The sequence below is a fragment of the Salmo salar genome, chromosome ssa21, assembly GCF_905237065.1.
Source record: "Salmo salar chromosome ssa21, Ssal_v3.1, whole genome shotgun sequence".
Classification (NCBI taxonomy): domain Eukaryota; kingdom Metazoa; phylum Chordata; class Actinopteri; order Salmoniformes; family Salmonidae; genus Salmo; species Salmo salar.
This window is the reverse complement of record NC_059462.1, coordinates 366,391-384,555: the sequence shown is the minus strand read 5'-3', so window position 1 is coordinate 384,555 and position 18,165 is coordinate 366,391. Positions and strand designations below refer to the sequence as shown.

Here is an 18,165-nt window from a genome sequence, read left to right as displayed (position 1 = left end):
CATGGCTGATGATATTACTAGTTTATCTAGCTTGTCCTGTGTTGCATATAATCAATGCGTTGCCTGTTCATTTATCATCGAATCACAGCCTACTTCAACCTCGCCAAACGGGTGATGATTTAACAAAAGCGCAATCGCGAAAAAAGCACATTCGTTGCACCAATGTACCTAACCATGAACATCAATGCCTTTAAAATCAATTCACAAGTATATTTGTCACTTCTCTCTCACTTATCAGTGCAAGCAGAGTCAGGGTATACGCAGCAGGCCGACTGGTGCACAGCGCTGTTCATGATTTCAAACCTATCAACTCCCGAGATTAGGCTGGCAATACTATAGTGCCTATAAGAAAATCCAATAGTCAAAGGTATATGAAATACAAATGGTATAAAGAGAAATAGTCCTATAATTCCTATAATAACCACACCCTAAAACTTCTTAACTGGGAATATTGTAGACTGACGTTAAAAGGAACCACCAGCTTTCATATGTTCTCATGTTCTGAGCAAGGAACTTAAACGTAAGCTTTTCTACATGGCACATATTGCAGTTTTATTTTCTTCTAAAACATTGTGTTTTTGCATTATTTAAACCAAATTGAACATGTTTCATTATATATTTGAAACTAAATTGACAAAATGTTATTTATGTACAATATTAAGTTAAAATAAAAGTGTTCATTCACTATTGTTGTGATTGTCAATATTACAAATATATATATATAAATAAAGAAATAAATACCGGCCGATTAATCGGTATCGGCTTTTTTTGATCCTCCAATAATCAGTATCGGCGTTGAAAAATCCTAATTGGTCGACCTCTACCGTCAACTGTGGGACCTTATATAGACAGGCATGCCTTTCCAAATCATGTCCAATCAATCAATCCCTTCAACCGATCGCTGCCTGCACCCGCCCGCCCATCCAGCATCACTACTCTGGACGGTTCTGACTTAGAATATGTGGACAACTACAAATACCTAGGTGTCTGGTTAGACTGTAAACTCTCCTTCCAGACTCACATCAAACATCTCCAATCCAAAGTTGAATCTAGAATTGGCTTCCTATTTCGCAACAAAGCATCCTTCACTCATGCTGCCAAACATACCCTCGTAAAACTGACCATCCTACCGATCCTCGACTTCAATTACAAAATAGCCTCCAATACCCTACTCAATAAATTGGATGCAGTGTATCACAGTGCCATACGTTTTGTCACCAAAGCCCCATATACTACCAACCACTGCGACCTGTACACTCTCGTTGGCAGGCCCTCGCTTCATACTCGCCGCCAAACCCACTGGCTCCAGGTCATCTACAAGACCCTGCTAGGTAAAGTCCCCCCTTATCTCAGCTCGCTGGTCACCATAGCAGCACCCACCTGTAGCACATGCTCCAGCAGGTATATCTCACTGGTCATCCCCAAAGCCAATTCCTCCTTCGGCCGCCTCTCCTTCCAGTTCTCTGCTGCCAATGACTGGAACGAACTACAAAAATCTCTGAAACTGGAAACACTTACCTCCCTCACTAGCTTTAAGCACCAGCTGTCAGAGCAGCTCACAGATTACTGCACCTGTACATACAGTGGGGGGAAAAAGTATTTGATCCCCGCTGATTTTGTATGTTTGCCCACTGACAAAGAAAGGATCAGTCTATAATTTTAATGGCAGGTTTATTTGAACAGTGAGAGACAGAATAACAACAAAAAAATGTATAAATTGATTTGCAACTCTGTTGTTGTATGTGTCAAACTGCTTTGCTTTATCTTGGCCAGGTCGCAATTGTAAATGAGAACTTGTTCTCAACTTGCCAACCTGGTTAAATAAAGGTGAAATACATTTTTTAAAATAAAAATGTAATTTACCAAAGGTGGACTCCAATCAAGTAACATCTCAAGGACGATCAATGAAAACAGGATGCACTTGATCTCAATTTTGAGTCTCATACAAAGGGTCTGAATACTTATGTAAATAAGTAAAACCTGTTTTCACTTTGTCATTATGGGGTATCGCGTGTAGATTGATTAGGAAAACAATTAATATAATACATTTTAGAAAAAGGCTGTAACTTAACAAAATGTGGAAAAGGTCAAAGGGTATGAATACCTTCCAAATGCATTGAAGCTAGCTAGCTATCTTGCTAACCTTATCCGTTGTTGCATTTTTTGTTTTTATACAATGTATTCAAAAGATTGGCCAGCTGGCTTCATGGCTGGTTCTGGAGTTGGATTTGTCATAGGCATTGATTTAGAGAAAACTTTGCCACAGATGGAAACCACTGGCCTTTCTTTGACATCGCCATCTATTGTTATCTTCCATAAATTGCGGCCGTGAATCCATCAAATAAATAGTTATCAAGAATAAGATTAAGCTCCTATAATATGGATAACTATTTAAAGATGGCTGATATGCATTTTTCTACATTGTAATGGAAACAGTGCAACCTTTGGTAGGTAGGCTGCTGGTAGGCTTCGGCTGTACAGCAAAGCCAAGTCAGCCCATGCTTATGATTCTCACAGGGGAAGTGAAATGATAGTGAGCAAAGTCATTGTAGCCTATCATGCACGCCGTAAATTACATGTAATAGAATTTTATTTCGCCGGTGACTTTTCATTATCTGTATAGACACTTGTGGTTTCTAGCTAACATTACACAAAGCAGTGGAGCGTGTAGTGAAGCAAAACATGGTCAAAACCATTAATCTTAAGGCGATGGGGGAAGCGGGTTTGCAAAATGCAATCATATCATGGAATTATACAATTTATTAAAAGGTCCTATATACACTACCGTTCAAAAGTCCGGGGTCACTTAGAAATATCCTTGTTTTTGAAAGAAAAGCACTCTTTTGTCCATTAAAATAACAAAATTGATCTGAAATACAGTGTAGACATTGTTAATATTGTAAATTACTTTTGTAGCTGGAAACGGCAGATTTCTTATGGAATATCTACATAGACAGAGGCCCATTATAAGCAACCGTCACTCCTGTGTTCCAATGGCACGTTGTGTTAGCTAATCCAAGTTTATAATTTATCATTCGGGGCGGCAGGTAGCCTAGTGGTTAGTGTGTTGGGCCAGTAACCGAAAAGTTGCTAGATCGAATCCCCGAGCTGACAAGGTAAAAACCTGTCGTTCTGCCCCTGAACAAGGCAGTTAACCCACTGTTCCTAGGCCGTCATTGTAAATAAGAATTTGTTCTTAACTGACTTGCCTAGTTAAATAAAGGTTAAATAAAAATAAACATTTTAAAAGGCTAATTGATCATTAGAAAACCCTTTTGCAATTATGTGTCTATTCTTTTTCTGAGAAATAAAGGCTATTCCATGTGAGAAGTTGCCAAGAAACTCAAGATCTCGTACAATGATGTGTACTACTCCCTTCACAGAACAGCGCAAACTGGCTCTAACCAGAATAGAAAGAGTGGGAGGCCCCAGTGCACAACTGAGCAAGAGGACAAGCACATTAGAGTGTCTAGTTTGAGAAACAGACACTTCACAGGTTCTCAACTGGCAGCTTCATTAAATAGTACCCGCAAAACACCAGTCTCAACGTCAAGAGTGTTCTTTTGCCCATCTTAATCTTTTATTTTTATTGGCCAGTCTGAGATATGGCTTTTTCTTTGCAACTCTGCCTAGAAGGCCAGCATCCTGGAGTCGCCTCTTCCCTGTTGACGTTGAGACTGGTGTTTTGCGGGTACTATTTAATGAAGCTGCCAGTCGAGGACTTGTGAGGCGTGCGTTTCCCAAACTAGAGACTAATGTACTTGTCTTCTTGCTCAGTTGTGCACCGGGGCCTCTGAATATAATGATTTTCATGTCATATCATTGGAAAAGACACCGCATTCACACGTATTTGCACAAAGTGGGCAGTTTGGATTTGTCACTTCAAGCCCAAATATATGATACTTTGACTAAAACATTGACTTAAATCGTTGCGCAACATCATGGGTAAGCTCTGGCCATCATCTTTCAGCTCAAAAAGTGGATCACAAAGGCACAATAACATTTACATTTACATTTACATTTAAGTCATTTAGCAGACGCTCTTATCCAGAGCGACTTACAAAATGGTGCATTCACCTTATGATATCCAGTGGAACAACCACTTTACAATAGTGCATCTAAATCTTTTAGGGGGGGGGGTTAGAAGGATTACTTTATCCTATCCTAGGTATTCCTTAAAGAGGTGGGGTTTCAGGTGTCTCCGGAAGGTGGTGATTGACTCCGCTGTCCTGGCGTCGTGAGGGAGCTTGTTCCACCATTGGGGTGCCAGAGCAGCGAACAGTTTTGACTGGGCTGAGCGGGAACTGTGCTTCCTCAGAGGTAGGGGGGCCAGCAGGCCAGTGGTGGATGAACGCAGTGCCCTTGTTTGGGTGTAGGGCCTGATCAGAGCCTGAAGGTATGGAGGTGCCGTTCCCTTCACAGCTCCGTAGGCAATCACCATGGTCTTGTAGCGGATGCGAGCTTCAACTGGAAGCCAGTGGAGAGAGCGGAGGAGCGGGGTGACGTGAGAGAACTTGGGAAGGTTGAACACCAGACGGGCTGCGGCGTTCTGGATGAGTTGTAGGGGTTTAATGGCACAGGCAGGGAGCCCAGCCAACAGCGAGTTGCAGTAATCCAGACGGGAGATGACAAGTGCCTGGATTAGGACCTGCGCCGCTTCCTGTGTGAGGCAGGGTCGTACTCTGCGAATGTTGTAGAGCATGAACCTACAGGATCGGGTCACCGCCTTGATGTTAGTGGAGAACGACAGGGTGTTGTCCAGGATCACGCCAAGGTTCTTAGCACTCTGGGAGGAGGACACAAGGGAGTTGTCAACCGTGATGGCGAGATCATGGAACGGGCAGTCCTTCCCCAATAACAAAATATGGGAAACAGGGTCAGAGTACTGAATGGTCTATTGGAAATAGAAGAAAGAGTCTGAGTTTTGTTAACCATTCCCCTGCCCGTATTGTTCATCGCCCCACACAGCTATCATACCAATCAGGTCACTCCCCCAATCAACACACACACACACACACACACACACACACACACACACACACACACACACACCCTCAACCACCAAACCCTTACCTGCCGACATCCACAAACCAACACCCACTATTTGATCCTCTGCCTTTCCTGCTCTCCAAACAAAAACACACACACACCTTCCCCCAACCCCTCCTAGCCCATACCTTGTCCCTCCTCCAGCCGGTGTCGGCGGTTGATCCGCTGGCGTTTCTCCTCCTGCCGGATCTGGATGTGCTCCTGGATGTTGACTCCTGGTGGGGGAGGGACAGGCACAGCTGAAACACACACCAAAAAGAGAACCAGGTGGAGGAGGAGACAACACATAACATGGATGAATGATGGTGGGAGGAGACATGGAGAAGCGATGCGTCTATACATTTGTATTGAAACTGATATGAGGTTATTTTACTGTTTCACTAGACTCAAAATTCTAACCAAATCCCACTTTCTCACCATTGTTTCACATTACTAATCCAGTGTGGCATTCCTCCTAATAGAAAGGCACCTGGCCCGGTTAAAACATCCTCAGAAATAATTTTAATTTAGCATTAACACTGGAGTGATAGATGTGCAGATGATGATGTGCAAGTAGATACTGGGGTGAAAAAGAGCAAAAATAAATAATATGGGGATGAGGTAGGTTGGGTGGGCTATTAACAGATATGCTGTGTACAGGTGCAGTGATCTGTGAGCTGCTCTGACAGCTGATGCTTAAAGTTAGTGAGGGAGATATGAGTCTCCAGCGTCAGTGATTTTTGCAATTTGTTCCAGTCATTGGCAGCAGAAAACTGGAAGGAAAGGAGGTGTTGGCTTTGGGGATGAACAGAGAAATATACCTGCTGGAGTGCGTGCTACGGGTGGGTGCTGCTACGGTGACCAGTGAGCTGAGATTAGGCAAGGCTTTACCTAGCAAAGACTTATAGATGACCTGGAGCCAATGGGTTTGGCAACAAATATGAAGCAAGGGCCAGCCAACGAGAGCGTACAGATCACAGTGGTGGGTAGAATATGGGGCTTTGGTGACAAAACGGATGGCACTGTGATAGACTACATCCAGTTTGCTGAGTAGAGTGTTGGAGGGAATTTTGTAAATGACATCGCCAAAGTCAAGGATCGGTAGGATAGTCAGTTTTACGAGGGTATGTTTAGCAGCATGAGTGAAGGAGGCCTTGTTGCGAAATTGGAAGCCAATTCTAGATTTAATTTTGGATTGGAGATGCTTAATGTGAGTCTAGAAGGAGAGTTTACAGTCTAACCAGACACCTAGGTATTTGTAGTTGTTCACATATTCTAAGTCATCGCCGTCCAGAGTAGTGATGTTAGTCGGGCGGGTGGGTGCGGGCAGCGGTCGGTTGAAGAGCATGCATTTCATTTTACTAGCATTTAAGAGCAGTTGGAGGCCAAGGAAGGAGTGCTGTATGGCATTGAAGCTCGTTTGGAGGTCAGTTAACACAGTGTCCAAAGAAGGGCCAGATGCATACAGAATGGTATCGTCTGCACAGAGGTGGATGAGAGAATCACCAGCAGCAAGAGCGACATCATTCAGCTGCTAATTGCTCAGTTGAAAATACTGCGATGGAAGAAATTCCTTTAACTTTCTACCACTTCCTACCTGGATTTAGTCATTCAGACTGAACTATATTATCAGTCAATAAAAAATATATATAGTGTATGAACTAAGCAACTGACTAACCCACTCCTGGTCTAGGGAAAACACTGTGTGAGACATGTAGCAATGTTTAAGCAATGTGCTGACATGGAATGACTGAGACAAAAGATAAATAAAAGAAGCAGACAACAGTGATGCCTTGTGGGTCATGACTGTTTGCAAATGAATACATCAAACCGGAACATGCAGATAGACTACATATACAAATGTATGTGACACCTCTACAAATTAGTGGATTCTGCTATGCCAGGAGAACGCTACCTGCCCCAATGCATAATGCCAACTGTAAGGTTTGGTGGAAGAGGAATAATGGTCAGGGACTGTTTTTAATGGTTCGAGCCCCTTAGGTCCAGTGAAGGGAAATCTTAACGCTACAGCATACAATGACATTCTAGATGATTCTGTGCTACCAACTTTGTGGGAACAGTTTGAGGGAAGGCCCTTTCATGACAATGCCCTTGAGCACAAAGCAAGGTCTATACAGAAACGGTTTGTCGAGATCAGTGTGGAAGAACTTGACTAGGCTGCACAGAGCCCTGACCTCACAACCCCATCCAACACCTTTGGGATAAATTGGAACACCGACAGCGAGCCAGGCCTAATCGCCCAACATCAGTGCCCAACCTCACCAATGCTTGTGGCTCAATGGAAGCAAGTCCCTGCAACAATGTTCCAACATCTAGTGGAAAGCCTTCCCGGAAGAGTGGAGGCTGTTCTAGCTGCCACGGGGGGACCAATTCCATATTAATGCCCAAGACTTTGGAATAAGATGTTCGACGAACAGGTGTCCACATCATTTTGGTCATGTAATGTATATTGAGCAACTGTTATTGTGTGTTATACCTAGTAGTAGGTCTAGTGGTATCATCTCCTTGACAGCGTCAAAGATGCCCCTCTGTCTGGCCTCCTGTCCATCCAGCTCCCTGGCGCAGGCCTTACAGCAGCCACACGCTGAGCAGCCAGACTCCCCCGAACCACATCCACAGATACTGAGAGGGAGAGAGAGAAGCAGAAAGAGAGATACACACAAATTACACAAGTAGACACACACACACACACAGAGAGACAAACATCAAAATAAACAAGCAAACGCAGACATCCACAAAGACACAAGACAAACAAAATCATACAAACACAGAGAAACAAATATAAGTGCAACTGATCAGCATTCTGACTCTGCAATACTGATTAGTAAAGACAGATCACTGAGCACAAGAAATAGCAAATAGACTTAACCATTAACTTAGACTAGAGCTGTCCCCGGAAAAAAAAAAATCTTGATCTTAATTTTAAAACGTGTATTTTCCCATATATAGACATGCTATGTTTGAATAAAATCAACTATATGTAGGCTACTGAGCTTGTCTGATGCTTTAAGCACTGCAATAAAAAATTAAGACAAATTACTAAACAGGGAGCCAGAGATAGCCTAACCAGAAGAACAAAAACCTGTTCCCTGTAGCCTTCCCTGTAGCTCAGTTGGTAGAGCATGGTGTTTGCAATGCCAGGGTTGTGGGTTCGATTCCCACGGGGGGCCAGCACAAAAAAAAAAAAAAAAATGTATGAAATGTATGCATTCACTACTGTAAGTCGCTCTGGATAAAAACGTCTGCTAAATGACTAAAATGTAAATGTAAAAATGTTCCCGACCCTCATCCCTCTGCTGCTGGCCTTTGCAGATTCTGCAATTATGCTCCTGAAGTTGCCAGTAATAGGCTACACCAGCAGTCGGCAACCTTTTCCATTTGGAGTGCCAAGTTATCGTACCATTTCTACTGCCAGTTCTGATTTTCATATGCCCAATTTCATGGAGCAGTTTAATTTCATTTATAATAACGTCTTCAAATCTCAAAATCATTGTCATGTGGTTAATCAAAATTCAATCTAAATGAAATTGATACAAATCTAAAAGTAATTTCTATTGTCATTGCCAATATGTAAAAATAGCCTCAATACATGAGCCAACAAATAAAAACATTGCAGCCCGCAGGTAGAAAATATCCTGCTAAAAACAAATATCCTATTAATGACATTGCATGGCTTGTCTCCAAGAAACTTGAAACATTGCATCATCTATTGTATTAACTTGGTCTGGCCCGAAACTCCTGCTAGCAAACTTGCAACATTGTATAAAATAGTCCAGGCCCTCAGAGTTTCGCGCCAGTGAATCTCGGTCGAACAACAGCCTATCGACAAAACAATCGACCAGTCGACTAAATGGGGTCAGCCCTAACTTAGACCCAAACAAATGTATGTTCTCTTAACAAAGATACCGCAACTAGTGAACGGTGTGTGTGTTCTCATGTGGCTTGTGTGTGTGTGAGAGAGTGAATGTGTGCGTATATCTCCCTCTTCGTCAGCTTTTGGCTAGGATCAGTATGTCGGGATTTGCATAGCTTGAGTGGGTCAAGGACATGCAGCTGTTTCGTTCTCCTTGTCTGATGACTGGCAATGTCATCAATTTTGATCGTGCATCTTGTAGTATAAGCAAAGTTATGACAGGATTGGGAAAGGCTTGCCAATAGCCAGTGAGCTCTCAGCATGTGAGACTACAACAATGATGGCGAAGAGGAAAGCAACAGCACGCACTGTGTGGACCGAGGTGGAAAACAGATTGGTGGAGCTTTTGAATATTACCTCTGCGTCATACCATGACACCAAAAAGATAATTTTATAAAATCATATTATTTCCATATTCTGCGCCTCCATCTCTTGACGTTTCTGCACATAATAATAGTAGCTCGCTGTTTGCGCGTCTGCATTTCCTTCCTACGACAACCGAGAAACCTGGGGTTGAGGATGGACGGAATGAAAGATATGTGACAAGGACATCCGGAAATGTGAGCATGTCCAAGTTCTTAAGATTTTAGAAGTCATGTAGTTCATGCCCAGCATTACCCTCCGGGTACTCTGTCGGGCCGTCCGCTGCTGACACAGCTGGCTCCGTAGCCGGTGCAGTCTCCACACACAGTGCACACCATGCACTGGTCCAGCTTCCACTTGTGCATGCCCGACTGGCACATCATGCTCTTCTCCTCCAGCTCATCCTCCAGGTCCTCTTCCATGGCGGTCGCCATGCTCTCAATGCCAAATGCTACAGGGTGTAGAGAAGATATGTTTATTATATTTAAAGTGCATTTTCCACACATGGGTGATACATGCAAAATACAGAAAATAAACATGCCCCAAAAAATGTTTGGGTCTGTGTTTATGTGTGCATATGGTATAATAAAGTATGTTTGCGTTGGGGGGTAATTTGTGTCCTCATGCGTGCGTCTGTGTATGCGCGTCCATCATGCATGTTACCTCTCCCTGCCTGGTTCATGGCCCCTGTTTCTCGGCCACACTGGCCCTTGTTGTTGACCCCAAACGTCCAGACCTCTCCGATCTTGGTCAGGACACAGGTGTGGGCCTTCCCCATGGCTACCTGGGTTACAATGTGACCCTTCAGGTCTGAAACCTGGCCTGGAAGGGGCACAAGAGAGACAGCAGAACCCATTGCTACTGTATTGCTACTGTAAAAGACCTAGCCTAATCCCAACTGAATCATGCTACGTTCCACTTAACGGCCAGAATTCAGTCTGAATTTCCATGCTATAAGAGACCATTATCAAACCAACAAGGCTTTTATAAAGCTGTCTTTGATAGCCACATTGTAATATGTCAGTGTAATATTTTTCATTTGTGAACATTTGCACGAATGAACACTACCCAGACAAAGCCTCTCTGTCCCACTCAAGCTCATCAGCATCACTAACGCACATTAACAGTTGTGAACATTTGCACTAACCAACGCAACCCAAAATAAACCTGTTCCCCTGTCTCTACCCCACTCACAGGTGCTGTCGCTGTAGATGGCGTCCTTGCCGAACATGTAGAGCTCTCCATCCTTGGTGACGATGCCGCTGCTGCCGTTGTTGCAGGCCGTGTTCACCACCGTCTTGGTCTCCAGCTTCATCATCTTCTTGGGCTTGGAGGGCTTCGGTTGGCGCCGGCTTTTGGCTGGAGAGTAGACCGTAGAGATAAAACATAGATGTCTCCATGCAAAAGACAACACTGGTGAAGTGGTAGATTACAATGTGATTGTGATAGTTGGAATTTATTCTGAATACAGTGCTGTTCTCATTGAAGACGGTCATCCTTACCAAAAGACACAATGTTATTTTTGTTGTTGTGTGTGTGAAAGCGGTGTCTGTTCTCATCCATGTGTGTTCTCGTCTGTGTAGGTGTAAAATATAATAAAAAAATTGTATTTGTCCCATGAGCTGAATACAACAGGTGTAGACTTCACCGTGAAATGCTTGCATATGAGCCCTTACCAACAAAAAACATAGTAACACAAGAGGAATAAAATATACCATAATGGAGCAGGGACTTTTATGAATCTTTATTTTAACAGGGTGTCATATTGAGCCCAAGCCTATTTTTCAAATGAGCCCTGCACAATACAAACACACAATTAGTAAACTACATAAAAGACTAAATTACAAAACATGATCATAAAAAATAAATCTTCACTTAGCGCAATCCCCACTAATGTTTTAAAATCCCTAAAGGCCAACAGGCATTCAAAGCCTAACCCTCCCTGCAACACATTCCACATCCGTGGAAGATAAAAACCAAAAGCAGATCCACCCAAATCAGAAGCCACCCTTGGAACCTCTAGCACTATCCAATCTTGTGCTCTTGTACTGTATTCTATTGTCTTGATCTTCACGAGTGTTTCTGCAGGAGCACTTTGTAAATAAACCAAGCAACCTTTTGAAACAATACACAATGGTGAGTTCTACAATTATCACCAGTAATTAATCAAAGGGCACAATGGAAAACAGCATCTAGAGGTTTAAGTGTGGAAGCATCTGTGGCCTATTGAGTACCAGTACCAGATCAATGTGCAGGGGTACGAGGTATTTGTGGTAGATATGCACATGAAGGCAGGGTAAAGTGGCTAGCCATCAGGATATATAATAATACGAGTAAAATAAATAACAGAGCATCAGCTTATAAGGAGTGTAAAAGTGTGTTTGTACAATACCGGTCAAAAGTTTTAGAACACCTACTCATTCAAGGGTTTTTCTTTATTTGTACTATTATTAACATTGTAGAATAATAGTGAAGACATCAAAACTATGAAATAACACATATGGACTCATGTAGTAACAAAAAGTGTTAAACAAATCAAAATATAGTTTATATTTGAGATTCTTCAAATAGCCACCCTTTGACTTGATGACAGCGTTGCACACTCTTGGCATTCTCTCAACCAGCTTCACCCGAAATGCTTTTCCAACAGTCTTGAAGGAGTTCCCACATATGCTGAGCACTTGTTGGCTGCTTTTCCTTCACTCCGCGGTCTGACTCATCCCAAACCATCTCAATTTGGTTGAGAACGGGGGATTGTGGAGGCCAGGTCATCTGATGCAGCACTCCATTATTGGCCTTCTTGGTGAAATAGCCCTTACACAGCCTGGAGGTGTGTTGGGTCATTGTCCTGTTGAAAAACAAATGATAGTCCCACTAAGCGCAAACCAGATGGGATGGCGTATCGCTGCAGAATGCTGTGGTAGCCATGCTGGTTAAGTGTGCCATGAATTCTAAATAAATCAAAGCGTCACCTGCAAAGCACCCCACACCATAACACCTCCTCCTCCATGCGGGAAATACACATGCGGAGATCATCCGTTCACCCACACCGCATCTCACAAAGACACAGAGGTTGGAACTAAAAATCTCCAATTTGGACTCCAGATCAAAGGACAAATTTCCACCTGGCTAATGTCCATTGCTCGTGTTTCTTGGCCCAAGCAAGTCTCTTCTTCTTCTTATTGGTGTCCTTTAGTAGTTTCTTTGCAGCAATTCAACAGTTGATGTTGAGATGTGTCTGTTACTGAACTCTGAAGCATTTATTTGAGCTGAAATTTCGGAGACTGGTAACTCTAATGAACTTATCCTCTGCAGCAGAGGTAACTCTGGGTCTACCATTCCTGTAGCGGTCCTCATGAGAGCCAGTTTCATCAGAGTGCTTGGTTTTTGTTACTGCAATTGAAGAAACTATCAAAGTTATTAATATTTTGCAGATTGTCTGACCTTCATGTCTTAAAATAATGGACTGTCATTTCTCTTTGCTTATTTGAGCTGTTCTTGCCATAACATGGACTTGGTATTTTACCAAATAGGGCTATCTTCTGTATACACAATATTTAGCTGAGGTTTAGGGTTTAGTGAATGATTTGTCCCAAATACAATGCTTTTAGTTTTATAAATATTTAGGGCTGACTTATTCCTTGCCGCCCACTCTGAAACTAACTGCAGCTCTATGTTGAGGGTTGCAGCCATTTCAGTCGCTGTAGTATCTGACGTGTATAGTGTTGAGTCATCCGCATACATAGACACACTGACTTTACTCAAAGTCAGTGGCATGTCGTTAATAAAAATCGAAAAAAAGCAAGGGGATTAAATTTGAGAGGCTTACATTAAAGAACACCCTCTGTGTTCTGTTAGACAAGTAACTCTTTATCCGCATTACAGCAGGGGGTTTAAAGCCATAACAAATTAATACATTTTTCCAGCAGCAGACTATGATCAATAATGTCAAAAGGCACACTGAAGTCTAACAAGACAGCCCCCACATTAATTTTATCATCAATTTCTCTCAGACAATCAGTCATTTGTGTAAGTGCTGTGCTTGTTGAGTGTCCTTCCCAATAAGCATGCTGAAATTGTTGTCAATTTATTTACTTTAAAATAGCATTTTATCTGGTCAAACAATTTTTTCCAGAAGTTTACTAAGGGTTGGTAACAGGCTGATTGGTCGGCTATTTGAGCCAGTAAAGGGGGCTTTACTATTCTTGGGTAGCGGAATGACTTTAGCTTCACTCCAGGCCTGAGGGCACACGCTCTCTCGTAGGCTTAAATTGAAGATGTGGCAAATAGGAGTGGCAATATCGTCTGCTATTATCCTCAGTAATTTTCCATCACAGGCTTCCCTGTGGCTCAGTTGGTAGAGCATGGTGTGTGCAACACCAGGGTTGTGGGTTCGATTCCCACAGGGGGCCAGTACACAAAAAATAAATGCTTGAAATGAAATGTATGCATTCACTACTGTAAGTTGCTCTGGATAAGAGCGTCTGCTAAATGACAAAAAAAAAGAAATTAAATGTCAGACCCCCGTGGCTTGTCATTGTTGATAGATGACCATTTCTTTCACATCTTCCACACTGACTTTACAGAATTCAAAAGTACAAATCTTGTCTTTCATAATTTGGTCCGATATACTTGGATGTGTAGTGTCAGCGTGTGTTGCTTGCATGTCATCCCTAAGTTTGTTTATCTTGCCAATGAAAAGGCATTAAAGTAGTTTGCAATCTCAGTGGGCTTTGTGATGAATGAGCCATCTGATTCAATAAATGAAGGAGCCGAGTTGGCTTTATTCCCAAAAATGTCATTTAAGGTGCCCCAAAGCTTTTTACTATCATTCTTTATTTCATAGTGTAGTTTATTTTTCTTTAGTTTAGTCACATGATTTCTTAATTTGCAGTACATTTGCCAATCAGTTGGGCTGCCAGACTTAATTGGCATACCTTTTGCCTAAACCATACAATTTTTAAAGACTCATCAATCCAAGGGGATTTAACAGTTTTTTACAGTCATTTTATTAATGGGTGCTTATTAGTAACTGGAATAAGTAGTTTCATAAATGCGGCAAGTTCAGCATCTGGTTGCTCCTCATTACACACCACAGTCCAGCAAATATTCTTTACATCATCAACATATGAATCACTACAAAACGTATTGTATGACCTCAAATACACTATTAGGCCCAGTCTTTGGAACTTCAATTTTCCTAGATATAGCTACTATATTGCGATCACTACATCCTATGGATTTGGATACTACTTTAAAGCAAATATCTGCAGCGTTAGTAAAGAGGTGATCAATACATGTTGATGACTTAATTCCTGTGCTGTTTGTAACTACCCTGGAAGGTTGACTGACAACGTGATCCAGGTTGCAGGCACTGGTTACAGTTTGAAGTTTGTTCCTGAGTGGGCAGCTTGATGATAGCCAGTCAATAATTAAATCACCCAGAAAATATACTTCTCTGTTGATATCACATACAGTTGAAGTCGGAAGTTTACATACACATAGGTTGGAGTCATTAAAACTCGTTTTTCAACCACTCCACTAATTTCTTGTTAACAAACTATAGTTTTGGCAAGTCGGTTAGGACATCTACTTTGTGCATGACAAGTAATTTTTCCAACAATTGTTTAGACTACAGATTATTTCACTTATAATTCACTGTATCACAATTTTAGTGGGTCAGAAGTTTACGTACACTAAGTTGACTGTGCCTTTAAACAGCTTGGAAAATTCAAGAAAATTATGTCATGGCTTTAGTGGCTTCTGATAGGCTAATTGACATAATTTGAGTCAATTGGAGGTGTACATGTGGATATATTTGAAGGCCTACCTTCAAACTCATTGCTTTTTTGCTTGACATCATGGGAAAAGCGAAATAAATCAGCCAAGACCTCAGAAAAAAGAATTGTAGACCTCCACACGTCTGGGTCATCCTTGGGAGCAATTTCCAAACGCCTGAAGGTACCATGTTCATCTGTACAATCAATAGCACGCAAGTATAAACGCCATGGGACCACGCAGCCGTCATACCGCTCAGGAAGGAGACGCGTTCTGTCTCCTAGAGATGAACGTACTTTGGTGCAAAAAGTGAAAATCAATCCCAGAACAACAGCAAAGGACCTTGTGAAGATGCTGGAGGAAACAGGTACAAAAGTATCTATATCCACAGTAAAACGAGTCATATATCGACATAACCTGAAAGGCCGCTCAGCAAGGAAGTAGCCTATGCTGCAAAACCGCCATAAAAAAGCCAGACTAGGGTTTGCAACTGCACATAGGGACAAAGGTCGTACTTTTTGGAGAAATGTCCTCTGGTCTGATGAAACAAAAATAGAACTGTTTGGCCATAATGACCATCGTTATGTTTGGAGGAAAAAGGGATAGGCTTGCAAGCCAAAGAACACCATCCCAACCTTGATGCTGCCACCCCCGTGCTTCATGTCGTTGGGGTGCTTTGCTGCAGGAGGGACTGGTGCACTTCACAAAATAGATGGTATCATGAGGAAGTAAAATTATGTGGATATATTGAAGCAACATCTCAAGACAGTCAAGAAGTTAAAGCTTGGTCGCAAATGGGTCTTCCAAATGGACAATGACCCCAAGCATACTTCCAAAGTTGTGGCAAAATGGCTTAAGGACAACAAAGTCCAGGTATTGGAGTGGCCATCACAAAGCCCTGACCTCAATCCTATAGAAAATTTGTGGGCAGAACTGAAAAAGCGTGTGCGAGCAAGGAGGCCTACAAACATGACTCAAAATCAAATAAAATGTTATTTGTCACATACACATGGTTAGCAGATGTTAATGCGAGGGTAGCGAAATGCTTGTGCTTCTAGTTCCAACCATGCAGTAATATCTAACAAGTAATCTAACCATTTCACAACTACCTTATACACACACAAGTGTAAAGGAATGAATATGTACATAAAAATATATGGATGAACGATGGCCAGACGGCATAGGCAAGATACAGTAGATGGTATAGATCACAGTATATACATATGAGATGAGTAATGTAGGGTATGTAAACATTATAAAAAGTGGCATTGTTTAAAGTGGCTAGTGATACATTTCTAACATCAATTTTTCCATTATTAAAGTGGCCAGAGTTGAGTCAGTATGTTGGCAGCAGCCACTCAATGTTAGTGATGGCTGTTTAACAGTCTGATGGCCTTGAGATAGAAGCTGTTTTTCAGTCTCTCGGTCCCAGCTTTGTTGCACCTGTACTGACCTCGCCTTCTGGATGATAGCAGGGTGAACAGGCAGTGGCTCGGGTGGTTGTTGTCCTTGATGATCATTTTGGCCTTCCTGTGACATCGAGTGGTGTAGGTGTCCCGGAGGGCAGGTAGTTTTTCCCCCGGTGATGCGTTGTGCAGACCTCACTACCCTCTGGAGAGCCTTACGGTTGTGGGCGGAGCAGTTCCCGTACCAGGCGGTGATACAGCCCGACAGGATACTCTCAATTGTGCATCTGTAAAAGTTTGTGAGTGTTTTTGGTGAAAAGCTGAATTTCTTCAGCCTCCTCAGGTTGAAGAGGAGCTGCTGCGCCATCTTCACCATGCTGTCTGTGTGGGTGGACCATTCAGTTTGTCCGTGATGTGTACGCCGAGGAACTTAAAACTTTCCACCTTCTCCACTACTGTCCCGTCGATGTGGATAGGGGGCTGCTCCCTCTGCTGTTTCCTGAAGTCCACGATCATCTCCTTTGTTTTGTTGACATTGAGTGGGAGGTTATTTACCTGACACCACACTCCGAGGACCCTCACCTCCTCCCTGTAGGCCGTCTTGTCGTTGTTGGTAATCAAGCCTACCACTGTAGTGTCGTCTGCAAACTTGATGATCGAGTTGAAGGCGTGCATGGCCACGCAGTCATGTGTGAACAGGGAGTACAGGAGAGGGCTGAGAACGCACCCTTGTGGGGCCCCAGTGTTGAGGATCAGTGGGGTGGAGATGTTGTTACCTACCCTCACCACCTGGGGGCAGCCCATCAGGAAGTCCAGGATGCAGTTGAACAGGGCGAGGTCGAGACCCAGGGTATCGAGCTTAATGACGAGTTTGGAGGTGTTGAGTGCTGAGCTGTAGCCAATGAACAGCATTCCTAGATAGGTATTCCTCTTGTCCAGATGGGTTAGGGCAGTGTGCAGTGTGATTGCGTCGCCTGTGGACCTATTGGGGCGGTAAGCAAATTGGAGTGGGTCTAGGGTGTCAGGTAGGGTGGAGGTGATATGGTCCTTGACTAGTCTCTCAAAGCACTTCATGATGACAGAAGTGAGTGCTACGGGGCGGTAGTCATTTAGCTCAGTTAGCTTTCTTGGGAACAGGAACAATGGTGGCCCTCTTGAAGCATGTCGGAACAGCAGACTGGGTTAAGGATAGACTGAATATGTCCGTAAACACACCAACCAGCTAGATGATCTGTGCATGCTCTGAGGACGAGGCCGGGGATGCCGCCTGGGCCTGCAGCCTTGAGAGGGTTAACACGTTTAAATGTTTTACTCATGTTGGCTGCAGTGAAGGAGAGCCCGCAGGTTTTGGTAGCGGGCCGTGTCAGCGGCACTGTTTTGTCCTCAAAGCGTGCAAAGAAGTTTAGTTTGTCTGGGAGCAAGACATCGTGGTCTGCGACGGGGCTGGTTTTTCTTTTGTAGTCTGGGATTGACTGTAGGCCCTGCCACATACCTCTCGTGTCTGAGCCGTTGAATTGTGACTCTACGTTGTCTCTATACTGACTCTTAGCTTGTTTGATTGCCTTGCGGAGGGAATAGCTACACTGTTTGTATTCCGTCATGTTTCCAGTCACCTTGCCCTGATTAAAAGCAGTGGTTCGCGCTTTCAGTTTTGCG

The 18,165-nt window shown here is 43.0% G+C and overlaps 1 protein-coding gene across 8 annotated transcripts in view; it reads right to left on the bottom strand.

The window, feature by feature from the left end:
- LOC106581613 (E3 ubiquitin-protein ligase MYCBP2) overlaps window positions 1-18,165 on the bottom strand; it is a 383,302-nt gene that overhangs the window by 221,762 nt on the left and 143,375 nt on the right. For 7 of the 8 annotated variants that reach the window (XM_045704972.1, XM_045704966.1, XM_045704969.1 and 4 more), the window contains 5 exons: window positions 10,520-10,684; window positions 9,989-10,147; window positions 9,581-9,776; window positions 7,526-7,671; window positions 5,178-5,288 (listed from right to left, as the gene is read on the bottom strand). In XM_045704972.1, coding sequence (XP_045560928.1) covers window positions 5,178-5,288; window positions 7,526-7,671; window positions 9,581-9,776; window positions 9,989-10,147; window positions 10,520-10,684 — 777 coding nt within the window. The remainder of the gene's footprint in view (window positions 1-5,177; window positions 5,289-7,525; window positions 7,672-9,580; window positions 9,777-9,988; window positions 10,148-10,519; window positions 10,685-18,165) is intronic. The other variant, XM_045704970.1, reaches the window with a different exon arrangement.